Source organism: Cebidichthys violaceus, unplaced genomic scaffold (assembly GCF_023349555.1).
Source record: "Cebidichthys violaceus isolate CVI_PGR_0920_01 unplaced genomic scaffold, fCebVio1.0.p SCAF_156, whole genome shotgun sequence".
In the NCBI taxonomy this organism is placed as follows: Eukaryota; Metazoa; Chordata; class Actinopteri; order Perciformes; family Stichaeidae; genus Cebidichthys; species Cebidichthys violaceus.
The window spans coordinates 38,707-61,171 of NW_027176325.1; the positions used below are offsets into that span (position 1 = coordinate 38,707).

Sequence of the window (22,465 nt, forward strand, 5' to 3'; positions counted from 1 at the left end):
GAGTGTTTGCGTTAATTCTTCATCTTGTAGAGTTTCTGCAAATACAGCCGGGAGCAGACGTTATAGTGACCACTGATTTGTTCTGCCGAGTATTATTTGCAGGAAACGCAAAGCTGGATGGATTATGTTAAACCGATGTTTTTGGACCAAGACAGCAGAGACTATAGGGCGCCATAGCTTCCGTCTATACAACCATACAGAGCGGTGGGCACCATTCCTCAGGGTTGAAAAGCACCTGTTACAGTTGCATGTGTCCATTGGCCTCAGGTGTGCGTGTCCCGGCCAGCGGAGCGCGTGATTAGCCAGCACCGTCCACCATCCATCTTAAGTGGTGGAGAGGACGAGGGGGGAGAGGTTGACGACAGACCTGGCTGGCCTGGCCCCGGGATACAACTATGTCTCCATCCACCTACCAACCACACACACACACACACACACACACACACACACACACACACGCACAGCAGCACCAAGCCTGCAGGTTAATGGCTTTGACTCCTGTCCACTCCATCTCTCTCTGTCTCCTGCTCTCTCTCTCTCTCTCTCTCTCTCTCTCTCTCTCTCTCTCTCTCTCTCTCTCTGTCATTTCTTTGTCCTAATCAAATGTTTGCGCTCTTCGTCTTAATCTCAGTCTTCTTCACCTCCCTATATCCTCCTCCCTTTTCCTTTCCATTTCTCCATTTGTTTCCTCCATTACTTTTCCATCTCCTCATTACCTCACTTCAGTCCTCTTTCTCTCGCCCCGTTTTCTCTCTCTCTCTCTCTCTCTCTCTCTCTCTCTTACCTGGGGGAGTGTGTTGCATATGTATGAGGGACGTGACAAAGTGCTGCCCTCAGCACAAAGACAGCCAGGCTTCCAGAGTCACCTCATACAGAACCTGTATGAGGTGGAGAAATAAGACTTGTAGAGGATAGAGGGATGGAAACGGGTTTAGTTAAGACAGTTGAATGTGATGTTACTTTACACTTTGTGTTGTTTTCATAAATGAGGACAGGATCTCCATGTTTTTACTAGTTTGAATTTTTGCAATTAGTCACTTGTGTCATACAGCTGTTGCATAAATTAAAAAATATTACAAAAAATAGAATGCTTCCTGTACGAAGCAAACAGATTAAGAAATGCTAATTTAATTTAATTTTACCTTTATTTTTTGTGATACATTATGTCCATTACATGAGATAAAACATGTATATTAATTGCTATGTGCTCTGTGCTGTATGCTACATTCACATACAGCAAAATAACATCATTATTCGGTCCAGAGTGTGTGGCATCAAAGTGAAATAGTGAAATATGATTACCTGCAAATCTTGCTTGGTTACTTGCATCAATGCAATATTGGAATGTTTTTTAAATGCAAACCCAGCTTCAGCCCGCCGTCGTCTACAGAGCAGACCTGTCACAAGGGTGCCAGGGTTTGGGGGAGGAGAGGGGGAGGGAAGTAGAGCATCAAACAGGTGTTTGTGTTGTGAAAGGGGGAGAAAGAAAACACGAACGACAAAAAGGCGGAGTGAGGAGGCAAAATAAGAGAGCAGTAAACGATTATAAGAGAGGACGTCTTGTTCCCTCCTCTGGCTCAGTCATATATGTTTTAGTTTAGTTTTAGTTTTTTCTTAGTTCTATGAAATGTTTAAGTTCTCAATGTAGTTTCCTTTGGCAGTGTTTACTAGTGAGAGTCAATATCTGACAGGTCTAATCTGCTCCTATATACCACGTTGTGAAAGTGAAACGTTCACGTGGCTAAGTGGAGAGCCCGCCTTTCAATCAGAGGGTCGGTGGTTCGATCCCCGGCTCCTGCTCCGCTAGTCTCATGTCAATGTGTCCTTGAGACGCTTAACCCCAAAATTGCTCCCGTAGCTGCGTCTACGGTGTGTAGATAGATACTGATTTGTAAGTCGCTTTGGATAAAAGCGTCTGCTAAATGACCGTAATGTAATGTAAACTTAACTGGTGAGTTGGTTAAAGTTGAAGGCATTGTACTGACACTTGAACGAAAAGAGACAGAAGAAGAGAACTGGTACAAAGAGCATCGGACCACACTTAGGAAGTGCTAAACCCGCAGGGTGAAGAGGAAATTCTGAAAGAAAGAATAGAAGAGAAGCGACGGATGTGAGAAGAAAGAGGAGACAAATAGTGAGGAGACAGACGGACCGGCCTTCGTCCCTCTCGTCATCTCCAGCGATGCGCTTCTTTCGGCCAGTTGCCAGGCAACAGTGTGCTTGACAACAGCCGGGGATGAAATAAATATCGCTCCCCGGTCACAGCGAGGAATCGGGGGGGTAGCCAATGTCAAGCAGCCTTCCCCCCCAACACACACGCACAAGGTCAATAAGAGGGAACTCATCTTTTACCGATGGGAGAACAGAGAAAACAGCATGACATAGTGTGTGTGTGTGTGTGTGTGTGTGTGTGTGTGTGTGTGTGTGTGTGTGTGTGTGTGTGTCAAGAATTACAGTCGCCTCACAGGCTTCACCTGAGTGGTACACACTCGCTGGCCCATTGGAGCACACACACACACACACACACACACATACACACACACACACACACACACAGAGGTGAGGCAATGTTATCAATAGAACCCCATTCAGATACAAGGCCGTTCAAATGCTTTATAGAAATGACGGTAAGAAAACATTAAAATTGCATTTAAAATACAATAAAAGCGAAAGGCAAGAACAAGCAAATAAATAGTTAAAGATTAGGACAGAATTGCATTTTAAATAGCAATAAAAACGAAGAGCGAAAGCAAGCAAATAAGTAGTTAGAGATAAAAAATAAGTTATGTATTCTAGTTTATTGGAAAGCTGCAGTAAACAATAATGTTTCAGGCCTGATTTAAATGAGCTGACTGTTTGAGCAGATCTCAGGTGTGACGAGTGTTAGAAATATAAAATCTACTCTTTGACACACGGGAAGCCAATGCAGTGGTACAAGATGTCGTGGTGTTTGTCCTGGACGATCTGCAGCTGTCTGATTAAATATATAAACATATATTTGTTTTTTGCGCCATTGCAATAGTCTAGCCTGCTGAAGACAAACGCACAAACCAGTTTTTCTGTATCTTGTTTGGACAGAAATTCGTTAACTGTTGCTATGTTTTTAAGGTGGTAGTGAGCTGATTTTGCAATCGTCTTTATGTTTCTGTTCAAATTTTGGTCCGAGTCAGTGACTGCACCAAAACTTTTGGCTTGACTTGAAGATTTTAGTGTCGTGGATTCGTGGTGCGCTCTGACTTTTGCAGACATGCACACAGTCCATGTAGCCAAGTACAAGAATGTGGCCGTTAAGGTCAGACAGTGAGTTAGTATTTGGCACATCTGTGTGTGTGTGTGTGTGTGTGTGTGTGTGTGTGTGTGTGTGTGTGTGTGTGTGTGTGTGTGTGTGTGTGTGTGTGTGTGTGTGTGTGTCATGCTGTGTGCATGAATAAGTGAATGTCTGTGCATCCCGCCGCGTGTGAGCCCACCTGCCCGCCTCTTGCTCCCTCCCACTCCCCAAGCAAACGCCTTGATAGAGACCCACCACTGTTTACACCTGCAGCTCATGGTAATGCTACCATTGATGCATACACACACACACACACACACACACACACACTGAACATCCACAGTGGGAGTCGAGGAAAAAAGACCTCAAGTTGCTGCAAGATGAGAGTTAGAGTATAAGGAAACATCAGAGGGCATCTGACAGTCCTTCATTAATTTAATTACTGATTAATTTAATATCACAATGCAAATTAATTTTCCATTGAAAATGTCTGTATATGAACTCATTTGGAGGTTTTGTGCTCATTAGTGCAAGTTTGATCCTATTTCAGTAATGTTTGTTAAAAACTGCAGTGCTCAGCTGTTTTGGAAAAAGACTTTCCCTGTGAAACAGAGGGCGTCGGAAAGAATCAAGAGATGTACAACCACATTGTCAGTTTTGGACTTTTAACAGGATTTGTTGAAATTAAAATAAAATGTAGAATTGTGCCAGCTTTATTTTACATTTACGTTTTTTGCCTATAAATAGCCTGTATAGTCAAACATGTACACTAAGCCTCATGTGGTTTGAGGTGAGCACAGAGAAGCTTTACTCCTTCAGCAGATGCTTCTAGAGTCAAACTCTGCACAGACATCGTTCTGCACAGTGAGGGTCAAACACCCGAGAGAAGTAGCACGAAGCGAAACACATCTTTGACATCTGGATGGGGACTTTAGATTATATGTTGAGATTTTAAAATATATTTGCACCCTGCTTCTCAGCCATTTCTTTTCTTTCTTGTACATAACTGTGATAATAGCAGGAATGAAACCCAAAAGGAAAATGCACAAGGCATCAGTGAGTCGTCCTGAAAAAGAATGCTCTGCTCCTCCATCCAGTCATCTACGGATGTGTCAAATTTCTCTCAACTGTGATTTTTAATAATCTTTATTATTTTAATGCTGAAATGCTTCATTTTTCCCCTCAAGTTCCATACATTCATCTGAGCTATGTGACAGGTGAATGGATAAACCGACAGACCAACGAATGTCATCATCATGTTGCATGTTACCCCCCCCCCCCCCACACACACACACACACACACACACACACATGTACCTGCCCTAGCCTCCCTGTGTCACGTTGTCCTGTCGGTGTCTAATGGCAGTAGAAACAGGCAGCACTCAGTTCTGGCTGCCTGCTCTGCTTAAGAGCAATGGGTCACAATAACACGATAACGCTGCTCTGATGAGGTGTCACTCAAACACCTCGCTGCTGAAAAAAAAATGACAGGCGAGAGGTAGTTTTATAATGTGAGCTTGTGTGTGTGTGTGTGTGTGTGTGTGTGTGTGTTTTTTCCCTCCAGTTTATGCTAATTTACAACTGAGTACGTCTGTTCTGTGCTATCAGCTAACCTGTAGTGTGCCGCAATATTGCTTGCGGTTTTGCGTGTGTGAAGAAAACAAGTGTCTGAGAGAGAGACGGAAGGAGTATCGGTGTGTGTAGTGGTGTGTAGGTAAACACATCTTGTGTGTGCGTGTGTGTGTGTGTGTGTGTGTGTGTGTGTATGTGTGTGTGTGGCATTAATTTAGCAGAGCTGTGGAAGCGCCCAGGCAGGCCAGTCTGTTAGCGTAGCCGCTCTGCCACTACTTATTAATCAACCTGGCAGACAGACAGTGGTGGCGCTGCCCCTCTGCCTGCCAAATAGGGAGCTGGCCTCACTCTGATAACTTTCAACACTCTACACCCACTGCTGCGAGGCAGCCAAATTAGGAGCAACTCTGGCTAAGATAAGTCTAATAGTCTTATGCTGTGGGAGGGTGATAGACTGTGGCTCGCCTAAAAAGCCGATGGCGTCGGTTGGAGCTGCGGGGCGGGGGTTAACGAGAAGAAAGCAAGAGGTTGTGAGGAAGCGAGTAGAAGACAAACAGACGAGCTGTGAGCTTCTTCTTCCAGTTCTCCCAGCGAGACTTCAACACGTGCCGCGTTTCTTGGACCAACCCCGATGCAGGAAGGATCCACGCGCTAATAGCAGGTTGGCTGAAAGTCGGTGCACGTTCAAAGCGCGGAGCGGTTTCTCATGCCAGCGGAAAATATGATGCTTATTTAAAATCTTCATTCATGTGTTGGTCCAGCAGAAGCAATGCCACTGCCAATCTTTGCTGGCAAAACATCCAGCAAATTGATCGGCCAAACTGTGACTTCGGATGGGTCAGACGATTTAATCCCTCTGCTCTGTGCTCAAGTGTAAATAATTGTCAAAAACCTTGAGTGCAGCCGAGTGGAATCTGTAAGTGCTTTTTTATTTTTTTTATTTTGGTTCTTTAATGGTCTGCTAAACTTAAAGACTTCATAGCTTGGTTTTTGATGGCGATTTAAAATCATCTGAAGAATAGACATTTCTGGTGTACTGAACCATAACATGTTTAATAAAGAAAATGTGACACAGTAAAGAGTTTCCAAGTTCCCTTGCATCTATTTATATTGTTGTATGAATTATTCATCAAGGCTTTGCACTTCTTTCATATCGGTCTTTCTGTAGATTCAAGGTACACACACCAACGCACTGAATTTGACTACTCTTTCTCTCTCGCGCGCGCTTTTTGACAACACAATCTGCACACATTTCTTTGACTATCCATCTTATTCTTGACGTATCTCCACTCCATCAGCTCTCTCTCTAACGCAGACATACTGTAAGCCTTATGCTCTAGATATTTGTACCAGCTTGAGCCATCGTTTTGCAATGGGAAGAGAGTGATGACATAGACACGGTTGAGGCTCAGGTTTTAGTTCAAAGACTGAACCTAAACCCTGTTTGCTCCTGACGCTTCATGCATATTCAGTAAGATCACAGGAGATCGAGACGCGTAAACATGAGGGAGGCATCTCAGAGTTACCAGAGATATCATCAAACCCTGATAGCGCCGGCTGCACTGCCATTTTGGCGGCATAATTGAAGGTCAAGTGACATGCTGTGGCCAAGGACGTTCTCTGTGTTTTCGTCTCAGAACTTTAACCCTTTCACATTTTGGCCGCCTAAAAATGTCTTATTCAGCGTTCAGTTGTACTTTACCCCCCCCCCCCCCCTCTCGTGTCACTCCTGGTTGCAAAAGAACTAGAACAAGATGGCGATGACTAAATTGCCGAACTCGAGGCTTCATAGTCCACACACCAATAAGGTGATGCCATGAGGGCTGCATCCACTTATACAGTCTGAAATGATAGCTTGAAACTGAAGAAGGATCTGATGTTATTTGCACTTTTCTTCTCTGCTTATTAAAAAAGCAGACCTTATATTGAAGATTTAAATAAGACAACTGGAGTGGCTTTTTTTCTCTAAGTTGCGCAGCCTTTGTGCTTGTTGTCGGGTATCTAGCTCAAACTCCTTAATAACTTTGGTCAGGACAATAACTGGCTGGCACACCAGAAAGTAAAAACAATAATACAGACCATCACAATCCATTACAAAACAATGAGGAAAAAGGAAAACTACTATTATATGAAATGTAACAAAAATAAAAGGAAGTCCAAAGAACTTTTTTGACATATCTGTTAGCGGCTTTAATCTAGAAGACGCCATCTTGGAACACCATATCCAAGTCCTCTTAATGCATCCATCCTGTGGGTATGAGTCTAACACAATGTAAACGCATCCCAGATATGTCACCAATTAGAGCAACATAGTTCTGTTTTTCTGCTGAATTTCACGCTTTTCAAGTATTTGAGACATCGTTTTTACAAAGGCATCTTCCCTTTCAGTGAAAGTGTTCTTTCTGCATCAGGAATTGCGTTTCCTTGACACTGAACGCAGCACGTCATTTACACAGCGAGTACTTGTGTTGCAGCTCGTGTTTCGGCCGCCTTACAGCTGAGTCTGCCTCAGAGATCAGAAGAAGGGGACGATGGACGGCGAGATTAAAAAAAAGAGGAGAGGGGACGAAATGTATTCTACAGTCTGGTTGTGACGTCGGCAGCTCAGCGACAGTCTCTGAAACACCAGCGCACTGTATACTGTTCTGGGACACACACACACACACACACACACACACACACACACACACACACACACACACACTAAGCTCCATTAATGCATGGGCTTGTCCGGGCACAGCTGGCTGAATTGGAGAGAAGAAAGGCAGCGAGGGACAGATACACTAGATAACAGTGGTGGAAAATTGCAGGAATAGATACGCACTGCCAATCAAGGCACACTGCGTACTGCTACCTGACAGGTGCTTTCTCTTTGTGCCGGTTCGCCCTGCTGATTGTTCAGTTCTTTCCATTGTTGTCTGCCGGCGTTGAGGACACGAGGACGCTTTTATTAGCTTTTTTTTTCCCTTGAATTTTCTGCTGATGAGTTCCGTTTCTGTCGGTCGCTGGCCATTGCCGCCACTGGCAACCACCCAGTTCTTGTGATAACCGGGATGCTTATCGTACGGCATCGTATGGCTTTCTCACATCTACAGACACACGTAATGTTCAGAAGCAGTGTAAAATGCATGCAAAGCCCTGGTCTGCTTACATAGCACAGCTGATGGTCCAAAAAATATATAAATGTTCGTACAAGATTAATAATAGACCGATATTATTACCTCCGCCATGGCAAGGTTATGTTTTCTGTTTGGTTTGTCTGTTTATCAGCAGGATCAGGGAATCATTTTCATCAAACTCAGTGGAATGGTGGAGCATGGGACCAGGAAGAAGGCATTTCATTTCAGAGCGATACAAATCCTGGGAGGGATGCACAAGATGTTCTTTAACGTTGCAAGATCTGGCCTTGGCGAAGGTCTGAGTGCCCTTCTAGTTTATTGATTTTATATATATATATATATATATATATATATATATATATATATATATATATATATATTACCTTTATATTTATTTATTCATTACTTACTTCTATCGTAGCATCTTTGGCCAGTAGTTGGTTTAACTGGATGTGTTGAAATTTATAAATATAAAGGATATTGTAATTCCATTTACGTGACAATTTACATTATAAAGTCTCGTGAGTTGATCGTGTTTTAGACAAGTGTGGCCTTCCTCTCCTTTGTAGAGCGATTTCATTCGGGGCATTACCTCCACGCATTCAGAACAATGAGGGATTTGACAAAGTATGACAAACGGTGTTATCTGGCTCCGCACATGGGAGCGGAGTTTTTCCCCATTTGCATGTGATGGTGTGAAGAGGAAAAACATCTCTGAAAAAAGATTTCAGTTATTTATTTAAATTTTATTCTGAAGCCTTTGGCTTCTGGCTCCACACTGTTTTACTCCTCCAGGCTATGTCGCCAACCAAGTGTCATCCTGCCAGTGTCGTGGGGCCTTTCATATTCAAAGTGTGTGTTCACGTTTGAGGGATGGAATGTAACTTCGTACTTTACACAAGTATGCTGTTTTGAGCTATTTCTGCTTTACTTGAAAACATCCATTTGATGTTTCTTCATACTTTTAATTACTAAAATACATATCAATGTGTTTAATATGAACTATCGATGTAGATTAGAAAACCCAAAACATATAAAGTAACAAAAAGTTAACTGAAATCCACACCAACATGGAAATGTCCCTCTATGCATCAGTAATAACTATTTAATAAAACACATGCCTGGGTGCGGAGATTTTGTCGTTCAACTGTAATGTTCATACATTTTAATTCATTATAAATAAATAATATTTTGCTCTTATTATCACTTATTTATTATAATTCTGGAGTGGAGAAATGTCATGACGTGTTTCTCATAATGGACGAGGAACGGTAGAAAGTTTGAACGTGAGAGTCGTTGCCTCCCTGCGAAAACGTATCGGTGAACTCAGAGGGATCTCTTTGATTTTTCCGCCATTGTCTTCTGGCAACACATCACATCACACCGTAACAGAAAGGAAGCCAAAGGTAAAGACAGGGGTTTCATTTCTCTTCAGGCTCCTTTCCTTAATGTACGTTGACATCCAGGAATTGCCCAATAGGATTACATCGTAGCCCGTTTAGCGTTCAGCATTCTCCCTCAATACTGGACCTATTTCATACATTGTTGTCTCCATTAGTCACTCAAACCCCCAAAACTTGGGAAAAGAGGGTCCAGGTTGAATAATACCAAAGTTACCCTTTAAATTCCTCTGATGCATTTTACAAATTGGAGAAAGATGGCGTTTCCCCTGTAGCTCAGCCGATCTCCGTGGGTTTTATTGGTCAGCCTCGGTTTGAACCTGTTAACATTGAAATCCTGACCGACACGGCGAAACAAACGCACGGCAAATGTGTAGGAGATGGTAGTGCACAATACTTCCAGAACATTCTTTATCTAAATTGTTTACCCTATAATACATGCAAGTGGAAGGCCAAGGTAATTGAAAGCCTTGTTGAGTGTGTGTTCTTGTGCGTGTGTACTGTGTGGGGGGGGGGGGGGGGGGGGTGTTTGTGTAGAGGATGAATAATCGAGAGGGATTTGCGAAGTTGTCGTCCACACACTTGTGAGGCGGGAGTCGGATCGGTTTCTTTATGCGCTGGAGATGAAGCTCTCTTTGTCACACACACACACACACACACACACACACACACACACACAGGCCCGTGTCATCCACGCCGATGACGCCGGGCCTTATCTGGCAATTACCTTCCAATACTGAAGGCATTCGGCATAACTGACGATGTTGACATCGGAGTGAAATGCATTTTATCCTATCATTTGCATATTTTAATTACACTGCCACGGTAGGGGGACAACATGAGACATCTCGATGAATGTCTGTTATGCCGTTTCACTTTTGATGCATCGTGTGTGTGTGTATGTGTGTGTGTGTGTGTGTGTGTGTGTGTGTGTGTGTGTGAGAATGATGCGTCTACTGAGGTGGTGAGTTAGCGGTGTTGAGGTTTGGCATCAATCATGCAGCAGGGTGAGGAGCGTCTCAGCGTGAGGCCGACCCTGTGAGCAGAGGAGGAGGTAACCCGATGAATAATGAATCCAAACGCTTCTCCAATGGAGCCTCTGTCATTGAACATGTGTTGTTGTGAAGCATGTCATACTGGGGCTTCCTGTTCACTTTGAGTCCCAGTTTAGCCGGGGCTGTCACTGCAGAACATAGAAAAACTTAACTTAGCGTAGAATAATGATTCATAAGGGAACCATAATAGAGGATGGTTAACCAAATTAGATCCGCGCTTCATTATCGCACGTTTTTTTTTAACATTGTAAACTATAACAATTAGAATGATAAGCGATGACAGAATGGCCAAATGAAACGATTCCATAAAACCATGAGCGTTGCCAGCTGAACAGAACCCATGCTCAGCTAAACTGCACCATGCCGGCTTTATTCGGCGCCATGCAAACGGAGTGCTGTTGCGAGGAGGTGTTACAGTATCTAGGCCAACCCAGCATGAGCTCCGTTTGAAGTATTGCAGCATTTTGCCAGCGCGTAGTGGAATAGCAGAGGTCTACTTTTAGCTCCAGCGATGCACAGACACAACAGCCATTCATTCCACTCGCAGCCGTGGAAGGCGAAAACATGAAGAGAAGGGGGAACGGCACGCACAAACGTTCACAGACGTGGAGCCACACACACACACACACACAGACACACACATAAACCAGCATACGCACATAAATATACAAATAAAAGAACCGCATGCACACAAGCACACTCCGATGCGCCGAGACACACACACACACACACACACACATTCGCACACACTCCTGTTTATCCATTTATTTTTGCTGTTTGTTTGTTTTGCTCGGTAAATCCTAACCACCGCACAGCTGCTGCTGCTGCTGCTGGAGCAGGCATGGACAGCAGTTTGGGGATTCATTAGCTCTTGTTTTCCTCCACCCACCCCACCCCCCCTCCCCTCTCCATCTCTTTTTTCCCCCCTCCATTCCTGGTCAGGAGCATTGTATAAACAGATTTGTCTAGGCTGGGAGCAGGATACTGGTTATGTGGAGCTGATTTGAGTTTTTAAAGTTTTCTCCATTCCACCAACTACATGTCAAAGTCACTTTACCCATCATGATGAACACCAACACTGTGCTTCTCTGCTCAGTGACCCAAGTGATGTCATCAGGGTTATCTCAGCTTTGACCTGTGATTGGATGATGCAAGTTTTTGACAGTCCTGCGTTGCAAACTGGGAGCATGGAGTTGGAAACCTGTCTGCGTTGACCCAAAAATGATGTGCGGTGAGATCATACAGTGTCTTTGGAGCTTGACTCATGATAGAATAACTGTCAGAATATGGTCAGATTCTCTATAATATTAGATGTTAGTGACTTAAATAAGCAACAATCTATGTGAGAGTTAAACAAAACAAACATCCTTTGGCATTATTTGTTAAGTTTAACACTCAAAAACGTTATCAGGACTCTGTACGTGTAGTTTGATCTGATTTGAGTGACAGTGCTGCTAACAGTTCCACAACTGCCATCACATTTAGCTGATTCGCGATTGATGAATGGAAGTGCATGACACCTGAGCCCCGTCCACTTCAAACCAGGGAAACAGCTCAGACGAAACAAACCGATTCCGTCAATTAAAATGACCGAAACAGTTCTCTGTGATCAGGCAAGACCACATCGCTCATGTTAAGATTGAGAAAACAGGTGCTCAGGGACTTTAAAAAGTAGTCGATTGAAGCAATACATTCCTCACTGTGTGCTATGTTGACCCAGAAAGCTGAGTTTGCAGCTGCAAAATCTGTTCTTTTTGCATGTTACGTCATCGTAGGCCAGAAAGAATTACAGGCGGCTTGGATTTCTAGTCTCCACCTCCGAGTGGCCAGGGGGCAAGCTCAAAAACATATCGTCTTTGTTTGCAAACTGCTTGAATGGAATCCAATATCCAAATATGAGTAGAGTGTGTTATGTATGAGGAGAGATATTCAGCAGAATGTATTCCAGCCCGAGTACGCGGCTGAAGAAATGCAGCGGAGAGGCTGAGGTCGATGATAGTGGCTGATAGTAGCCTCAGAAGCTCGCTGCATCCTGGTACATGTAGGCGCCGCCGGCGCGACGCCGCGAGCAGCAATCCATTGCTTTAATTGACTACATTTACCGTCAGCGCTGATTGGACATCCACATGAAAGGTTGCAAAATCTCCCTTAAAGCTACACTGAACTTGCTTTTGTTATTTTGACTTCTGAAGGTTCAGAACCTCTTTCAACCAAACAACAACAATCTTTAGAAAATATATTTTTCGGCCTGGAAAGGAACACATTAACATACAGAAGCTCGGGCAAAGCTCAGTACCAGACCTGACCTCAATTCTCAAATCAAATTGATATATTATCATATATTGTATATATATATATTGTATTATTTTAATATATTATATTTTAGACCCAAGTATGTGGACTAAAATGCCGGTATTGTATAGGTCAACGCCTCACCAGGAGTGAACGGTAAGATACAAAGCATCACACACGTCTTTTCAGCCGGTGTCCATCACAGCAATGACCAAAAAACAATTACTGTAGCTTTGTACAGATGCTGTCCACGCGCCCACACACATTATGCCATACATTGTGTCCGATCTGGCCCGTGGCACCCCTATTTCACCCGCCATTACCCTCTGACTGGATAGAAGCCCCCAGGGACAGCAACACCCAAGGGAGCCAAATGATGGATCAACAGGGAGTGCAGGGAAGGAAGGGACGAGGGAAATGATAAAGAAGCAATGAGACAGGGGAGATGATGGCTTTTCGATTCTGAGCACACACACACACACACACACACACACACACACACACACACACATGAAAAGGATCGTGGTGGGAGTGTGTGATCATGCAGTTGAGCTATTGTTCCTTGGGGTTGTAAAAGTGTTCACAAGGCAACAAAACCTGATCGATAGATACACACCGCCACTCTGTAAAGACTCTAGTTAAAGAAGGAGAGTGAAATAGATACCGGCCCTTCTTCTTGTCCCTGTGGACACACACACACACACACACACACACACACACACACACACACACACACACACACACCTGCCAATGTATCATCTCACTTCCTCTGACTGTGTTTGTCCCTTTGTGACTCATTTTGTCTCTGTCAGAGGCTCTCATCCTTCTCCCTCCCTGTCATCCTTCCTCTGTGTACGTGTGTGTGTGTGTGTGTGTGTGTGTGTGTATGTGTGTGTGTGTGTGTGTGTGTGTGTGTGTGTGTGTGTGTGTGTGTGTGTGTGTTCTTCTGCATCCCTCTGCCACACTTGGACCGGCCCGTGACAAAAACAAGAGTCACACTCCTCACACACACACACACACACACACACTGATACATAAACATGCATGTGCAGATCGAGGCTCTGGGAAACACTTGTAGGCACACGGTCGTGCTCTGCTGGGAGCTGGCCTGGTTTCTCTTTCACCAGCGTCCACACATTTTCTCTCTTGCTGTTGCGCTATCTCTGTGTTGTTGTACCACACACACACACACACACACACACACACACACACACACACACACACACACACACACATACACACACACACACAGAGAGCAAACAGGATGACAACAGCTTGAGACGACATCAAAACACATTGATGCAAACACACACACACACACACACACACACACACACACACTTGCATGTCCACGACTTTGTTAAAGGGGGAGCGAGAGAGTGACAAGGCTTGAAAGAAAGTCCAATGACACACACACGCACACACACACATACACACACATACACAGGACTTCAGAGGCTAGTAGCCTTAGCCCCAGTCTAAACCCTGAAAGATGAGGACTGAGCCACAGGGGACTGGGGAGATCTAGCGAAGGGGCATCCAATGAAAAGGAAAACCAGTGAAAGAGAAAGGGAGGAAATAGTTTAAAAAGAAAATTTGACAAACCAAAGCCTTTTCTTGACAGTTGTATTGCTCATGATTTCCTTTCTTTGTTTGATTTGGCGACACCTGGTGGTTAAAACGGAAGTGTGCGCTGCTTTTACATCAAACACTTGTTGAGCAGCTACTTCTGTCTGAAATAAAACCCAGCTAACAGTGATGACAAACATTGCGTTTTCTGCGACCACAAAAATACGTTACTCAGTGCCAGTTGAATGCTTTCAATGAGAAGCAGTAAATGTTGGATTAGCATTAGCAGTAACTTAATACAGCGATGCAGTAATACAGTTAGTCTAATATCAATGTGATAAAACTACAAAGCGTAATGCTGGATTACATTACATCCAATGTTTCCTTTGTGCACAGATAAGCAATTTAATCTATTTTGTTGAATGGCGGACTCCGCCACTCCCAATGAAAACTACAATATATGGAGGTAAAAACATGCAGACCATGAATAGTTTTAAAATTGGGGTTTGGTTTCACAAACGTCAAATGCCTCTTAAACTGAGAGAGTGAGGCGCCACTTTACTAAATGCGGGGCCACGTTGTCGTTGTTTGTGCAAGTCAGAGGTGACTGTCGCAGAAAGAAGTGGATGAAAAGAAAAAGCGGGAGACCGGGAAGAGAGGAGGAGATTAGGGAGGCGCGCAGACTGCTCCTGGCATCGAGCAGGTCTCCCCTCCAAACCGCTGATTGTTCACGTCTCAAAATGCTATTGTTTTTCTGCTCTGGAAAGGGTATAGCCCATTCGACATATCCACACACTGAGAAGGGTCCTGCCCGGTGTGTGGGCATATAATCAGAGTGGTTTCACAGATAATTTGGTTGTCACAGCCAGGCAATAGTTATAACAACTTTAGAGAGAGAACGCGCCCAATAAGGAAGAAGGAAAGGAGCACAGAGAATCACCCAAGCACAGTCGCTGTGTCTAGGCCAGGTTGGCGTTTGTGGAAAACGTTTACGTTTTTCTCCCTCTTCCAAACTCCTCCCCTCCCTTGCGTCATTCGGCGTGAAATGGCAAAGCGTTAGGTTGATGTGCGCTGTCCGACTGTAATCGCAACAATACACTTAGACACCGTTTGCGAACGTGCAGCCTGTCCAACAGGACGTCACCTTCGAAAGAACCGGGCTCAATCTGAGGCGGGTGTTTGTGTGTCCAGTCCAAAATGTGTGCGTCCCATCCATTATTCAGATGCTTCGAGCCGCCCACATCTGTTCCTGTCTCTGAACGACACACACTCTCTCCTCTGATAGACAATCACTGCTACGCTGCCAAGAACACACACACACACACACACACACACACACACACACACACACTCACGCGGAGAGCCCTGGCACCCATGTCAACCTCAAACAATGAATTCGCATTGGGATGTAGTGTGTGAGGACCACCGTTAGTCATCCAGCAGCCACACCGTTTGCACACAAATCACAATCACATGTATGGCTGCACCCAAAGTCACAGATGCATGCACCTCTGCCCGCACACACAAATCATTATGACGGTTACGGATACGAGAAACGTGTCCACGATTGGTGCTACAAGCAGAATGTCATGGCTCTCTGATGGCACATAAAAGACTCACTGCTGCTTCATTGTGACTGCAGGATAGACGCTTAAAAATGATCGGTCAAAACGCACGGAAAAATGGCCTCCGAGTGCGCTCGGATGATACACGGGCTTTGTGTGTGTCTGTGTGTGTGTGTGTGTGTGTGTGTGTGTGTGTGTGTGTGTGTGTGTGTGTGTGTGTGTGCCATGTGTGATGGAGATGAAAAAGATGAGGGTATGTATTTGCATTATTCCCATCTTTGTGGACTCACATGCATACGTGTTGTGTGTGCGTGTGTGAAAGAGAGAGAGAGAGAGAGAGAGAGAGAGGGGGGTGGAGAGAAAAAGAGGCAGTCTTCTCTGTAGTGTCAGCCTTTGATCAGAGTCCGTGTGTGTGTGTGTGTGTGTGTGTGTGTGTGTGTGTGTGTGTGTGTGTGTGTGTGTGTGTGTGTGTGTGTGTGAGCCAACCCCTGGTGTCTTGGAGGCAGATGAAACACTGTGCCTCTATCCGGGACTCACAGAACACCCACTATCCATCTCTCCTTTACTCTCTCTCCCTAACCCCCCCCCCCCCCCCCCAGCCTCCATTCCTTACCACAGACATTTTAAAGGCTATTCATGTAGAGCCGCGCTTTCATCTCGCATTGCGACGTTTTAACCAGCTCCTCTCGTTTTGTTTTTTTTCCCGAGCCTTTTATCAGATTATAGAGGAAGAGGAGGACGGGTGGAGTGGCCCGCTGTTGTACACTGACTCCCAGTCTGATGGACGCAGCGTGAAGGCGCAGAGAAAGACGGCGGCTTTGGCTGCATGGAACAAGACGCCGTTATAGGATCCGCCGGCTCCGTGTGGCTCAGATCAGTCGCTTCTGTATTCCGATGTCCCACAAGCGCAGGATACATGTTTTGTAACTATGGAGCAAAAAAAATAAAAATAGCAATAGATGATCTTTCTTCATGACTTTGCACAATAATAATAATAATAATAATAATAATGTTAATATCTCGCCACTGCTCCCTTATTGTGTGCAAGAAACTACTCTGACATAGACGCATTGCTTCGTATCGCATTAATTAGCTTAATTGATGACCTCATAAGCACATTTGGTTATGTTTGATACATCGTGGCGATTACAGCAGGGCATTAGGCAGCTTATTTGCCTCGTGTTTGTGCTCGGCTTAATTAATGCACTCAGACATGCAGCTTGTTTGTGTGTGTGTTTAAAGAGCAGCACAGAAGCCAGTAAATGCATGATGTGCTTACTGATATGTTGATGATGATCCTCTTGTTTTTATGGATCACCTGGGATGATGAATATTCATCGGTTGTACTTGCAGTGATGAAGACAGAAATGATTTGGTAATGTTGTGAACTGAATATGGACGTGTAAAAGGGTGACGAGGCAAAAGAAGAGACGTTCGCCGTTGTGTATTTTATTGTTCTGCATCATGTTTGCGCCACAAGGTGACACTGTGTTCACATCCATTAGAGTAGGTTGCGTCTTGTTGTTGTTTCTGTTTGGTGAGGTTTAGCGAGGCCACGCCCGTCACTGCAGCTTTTTTTCCACATTTATTTATGAAGTAATCCTATTCCTGATATTGTCATTTGTGTAATTGCTGCTATTGATCATATCTTCGCCATTAAGGAGGTTATGTTTCCTGGTTCGGTGTGTTTGTCTGCTAATCAACAGGTTTACGGAAAAACTCACTGGCCCGGATTTACATTATTTACATTTTTGACATTCCAACTTACACATTTCAGTTGCTCTATCATTTCCCACAGCTTGTCTTCTTAAACCTGCCACTACACCTGAATACATGTCCTGAGAGGAATACCTGACTCCCATGTCCTGAACCAAAAGCCCACAGACGGTCACAACTTCCTAACCAGCTACATAAACCTATTTTATAATGTAAATAGCACAAAGGACTAGATGTATCGTAAAAAGATCTTGATTACACTAATTAGGCGGCCAGAGCAGACAACAGACGTTTGGAAGGATCCAAGCATCTGGCTGTATACAAGTGTTTAACCTCTACTGTATAGGCTTAATGGATGACCTTTCCAGCTCACCTGCCTTTAATAAAGCTCTAATTGGGAGTCCCATTAGGATCTGAGAGGCTGCCAGTTAATGGACACTTAAATAGAAAAGATTTAGGTCTTTTGGTGGAACAATCGAAGATACTCAGCAGCAATAATGAGAGGCAAATGTCAGCTAACAGAGAAGCTAAGCTAGTATTACAATGCTAGGATGAACAGTTTTAGAGAAAGGAACGTTATCATTCAACATTATTGTGTCACATAAAACAACAATCATTACATTGGAGAAAGTGACAAAACTAAACTTAATAAGATCAAAGTATTGAACACGTAATGAGTGTGCTACCAGTGCTGCTTGTACAGATGTTCAGAGTAGGTGTAGTCCAAGTCCTCATTACATAAGCGAATTGAACATCTGCATTATACAGATGTTAAAATGGTCACCAAATCCCATGAAGGGACCAGAGCCAACACGGTGTTTCTTGGTGTGTTTTCTGAACAACAATGGATCTCAATGGCACAGAGAAAAAAAAAAGTGCATTAAAAAAAACTGAGGTGGAAAAGTTGGTGTATCGATAAAAGCCAAAGGGAAACAGATTCAGAGACTAAGTGATAACATACATGACTATATATATATATATATATATATATATATATATATATATATATATGATGATTGACAGATGTTTGTGGAAATAAAAAAGAAAGACATTGTACAATCCTAAATTCAAAGCACAATGTTTCATCCCTTGTAATCCAGTTCTGGATGTGATTCAGATTGGGGTCACCTATGCTTGTGGGAGTGCAGACTGCTGTACTGTTCGTTTGTGTAAGAGTCCCTGTTCAACGCCATTAGAGGAGTAAACGCCATCAAGGGAGGAGCTGAGAAGGCAATTTCGTCTCACTTCCTTTGCTTTCTCTGTGTTCCGTCTGTCACTCCTTGGTGATGAATGATGGTGTTGCCCGCACATACACACACACACACACACACACACACACACTCAAACATACTTATTCTCATGCAATTCCCTCTCAGTCAGAAGCTGATTTACAGGCCCAAGTAGGGAACATTTGCCAGACAGGTACTAAATGCTAAATGTACTGATACTAACGTCATCTTGTCTCTCTCTCTCTCTCTCTCTCTCTTCTCCTCCCATCCCTGCATCACTTCTTCTATATCCTCCTCTCTTTGTTCTTTTCCCATCTGTCCTCATCCCTCTTCTCTCCTAAACACCCTCCCTCACCTTCTTCCCACATCCACCTTTGCCTCTACGAATACCCAGGCTTTCTCAGTACAGGTGATCAGTCCGCGAAGGGGAACTACGGCCTGCTGGACCAGATTCAGGCCCTGCGTTGGCTCAACGAGAACATCGGCCACTTCGGCGGAGACCCAGACAGAATCACCATCTTTGGCTCCGGAGCTGGGGCGTCCTGCGTCAACCTCCTCATCCTCTCGCACCACTCGGAGGGTAATTTAAGACCGTTGTGTTGTTTGTGTTCTCGATACAGAATCCATTTGTCTTTGTCTGTCACCACACCATTCACTAGCTTTTTATACAGAACCCCCCCCCCCAAGCACAATGTTTCCACTGGTCATGGGATTCCTTGATCATCGTGATTTTGTTGTCGTCGTGTTTCTTGTGATTGCTAATAACCAGGATCCAGCCCTGTGAATGACTCATTAACCACACGTTTCTTGACAAATGGGTTGTGGCTGCTTACATGAATTCCACCTGGTCCGTTAATGTGTCAGTCCTCCGCGTAGAACAGCGCTAATCCCTGTATCGCCGCAGGGCATATGTACAATCTATCTCTGTGTATTTGTTCTTTATATTTGCTGGAAACGGATGGCGATGCACACCTGCATGTCCGAATCAACCTTTAAAACTCTCAACAAAAACAAAAATGTTCCTGTATTTGTTGCTGGAATTTCTTGTGTTATGCTCAGCACAGTATATTTATTATTCTATATTTTTACCTATATTTGTCCTTTGGCTATTTGATGTAAATGCAATCACAGCAGCGAGGCTCTTCTATACCCATGTGGTCTGATGGATACTCAGCTAGCAGCATTTAGCCCAGAAATCGTTAAGTCCTGTGATGTCCGCTTGACACCTCTGTCCTCAAAGGAAAACACTGCGTGTCCTCTGAACTGAAGAATGCATGCAGCCATGTGGCTAATGAGCGAGTCCGGGTTTGATCCAGGTTGTGTCGCTCACGTCTCTGGAAGATAAATAACACTGGAGCTCCAACATTTCCCCACATTACCTGAGTTGGCGAGCGCTCCGTGCTCTGTTAACGGTCCATTGCTCTGCAGCACAGAGGCTCTACCTCCGTCGGAAAAAAAGCCTACATCCGTCTGACCTCGTGCTCCCCATTACCGACAACACACCCCGAGGGCTAAGTGTTAACATTGAACCACCAAGAGTGAGCGGCCCACGGACCAATCGACTTTGATCTGAATTGAGATCAGTGTGGCTGACGACCCGCAGCCAAATGGTCGCGCACTCGCCGCCTTTGATCATGCTGTTCTTGAAGCTGTCCTCCTCCAATCGTAACTTCTCTGTTCTGTTCGCTGCTCGAGGACTCTCCCTCAATATCGCTCTCCTCCATTCATTTTCCATCTCACACACACACACACACACACACACACACACACACACACACACACACACACACACACAAACCGCACAGGACAGAAGCAGGGAAGAAATGGTGGGTGAGGAGAAAGCGAGAGATTAGAGAGAGCGTGTTCACACAACCACGCATCTGTTTCAATAACCATTCTGTGTGTGTGTGTGTGTGTGTGTGTGTGTGTGTGTGTGTGTGTGTGTGTGTGTGTGTGTCTAACAGCTCTCTTACTTTGACTCATTCTGTGCCTTGAGAACAAATATGTGTATCATCAATGATTGAGTGAACATCTGTGCACTGCTGCATGTCGCTGTGTCCATCTAACACAACCTCTATAATTCCCACTGATGTCTGCTAACCCGTCATCTTAACCCAGGCACACTCAACCTTTTTCCCTTGTTGGCAGGGAAACCCACTTAGCAGTAGAAACCTCCTAAGACCCCAATTGTTATATTTACATCATGATAACCGCGGTCACAAAGTGTTTGTGATTAATACAAAGCAGGCTTCCCGTTTGTAAAGTTTTATTTTACTTAAATACGCTATGTTTACTGTGCATAGGATCAAATTCCCGTGTTGAGGATTGGACTTGCAACCCATTTAGCACTGCTAACCACGCTCTATTGAAATGATTAGCATATCTGATATTAAGAATGCAAAGTTGAAACCATGTGTAGAGTAGAGTCACCACTCGGTATCGAAAAACGTTGCTTAATTAAAAGCATACTTTGATTTTTTGGGAATAGAGGACTGATGCCACTCTCTTGTCTGCTCATTAATGGTGCCAAGTTTGGATCATTTCTATTGCCTCCACATGGCTCTCATCATGGCTATGCTTCCACGACAAAGCCGTGGGTGTTGTCAGCATTAACTGTCATGTAAACACAGTGTATAGGTGCAGCCGTGAGCTAGCCAGTGGGACACACAAACTGGGACTCGCATGCTCACAGCTCAGATCACAACACACTCCATTTTGTGCTCTGGTAGACACTACTCCACTATATCTTTACACAGCAAATAGTCGTTTGCTGCTATATTAATGCTCTGAATTTCGAACATAGCACCTTTTTAAGTATGGAGACAGAGGATGGGCAGCTTGACTTAACATGAAGGCAGGAAGCTGAGGTCAACAGCTAGCCTGGCTTTCTCAAAAATGCCAAAATCAACTTAGAACATTTCTAGCTGAGCTAATTACCTCCCAGCTCCAGGTCCGTACTTAACGTTCAGACATGAGTGTGGTGTAAATCTTCTCATCTGACTCTCTTAATTAAAGTGTCTTCTCTAAAATGTTACATTGAAGCAGTAATTGTAGACTTTTTGCACACAATCTCTCTCCAATCCTCTGTCCGAAAGCCACCAATGCCTGTTTGTTTATTTTTAGATAGCAACCAGAACTATTGATAGTCGTTGTTCATTTTTCAGGGAAGCCCCCACTTTAGCAGCAGAGGGACCCTAACGGTTGGGAAAGCCTGTATTAACCCCTTGTCTCCTGTTGCTGACAACCAACCCCCTCACACTGCCACCAGTCCATTCTCATGCCTCCGCTTTGTCACCACCCCATCGTCATCATCATCGTCTTCGTCAGCATCTAACATCAGCACCAAAAGACGCCGCCTGTCTGTCATGCTCCCCCGTTCTCCCCCCGCCAGGGGTGCCAGGTAAGGAGTCCGTCATCCCCACCCTTAAGGGACACTAATCATGTCAACAGCACAGCGTCACAAATCACGGCCGACAGCAGAGCCGTACGGGATGAATGGCGTGATGGAAGTGGTGGACAGGATGGAGAGACGGGTTGTTAGTGATACTGATATGATGAAGGGCGGGGAAATATAGAGGGGACCACAGTATCCATGGTATCCTGTGTTCAAGGGAGCAGGAGGAGAGGTAATAACATTGTTGAGGGAGGCAATGGAGGACGAGAAAGAGGACAGAAAATAC

At 44.4% G+C, this 22,465-nt stretch overlaps 1 protein-coding gene across 1 annotated transcript in view; it reads left to right on the plus strand.

Moving 5' to 3' along the window:
* The window catches only part of nlgn2a (neuroligin 2a), a 61,561-nt gene that overhangs the window by 30,395 nt on the left and 8,701 nt on the right, over nucleotides 1–22,465 (plus strand). Inside the window, exon 2 of the mRNA XM_068710461.1 lies at nucleotides 19,180–19,365. Within this exon, the coding sequence (XP_068566562.1) occupies nucleotides 19,180–19,365 (186 nt within the window). The remainder of the gene's footprint in view (nucleotides 1–19,179; nucleotides 19,366–22,465) is intronic.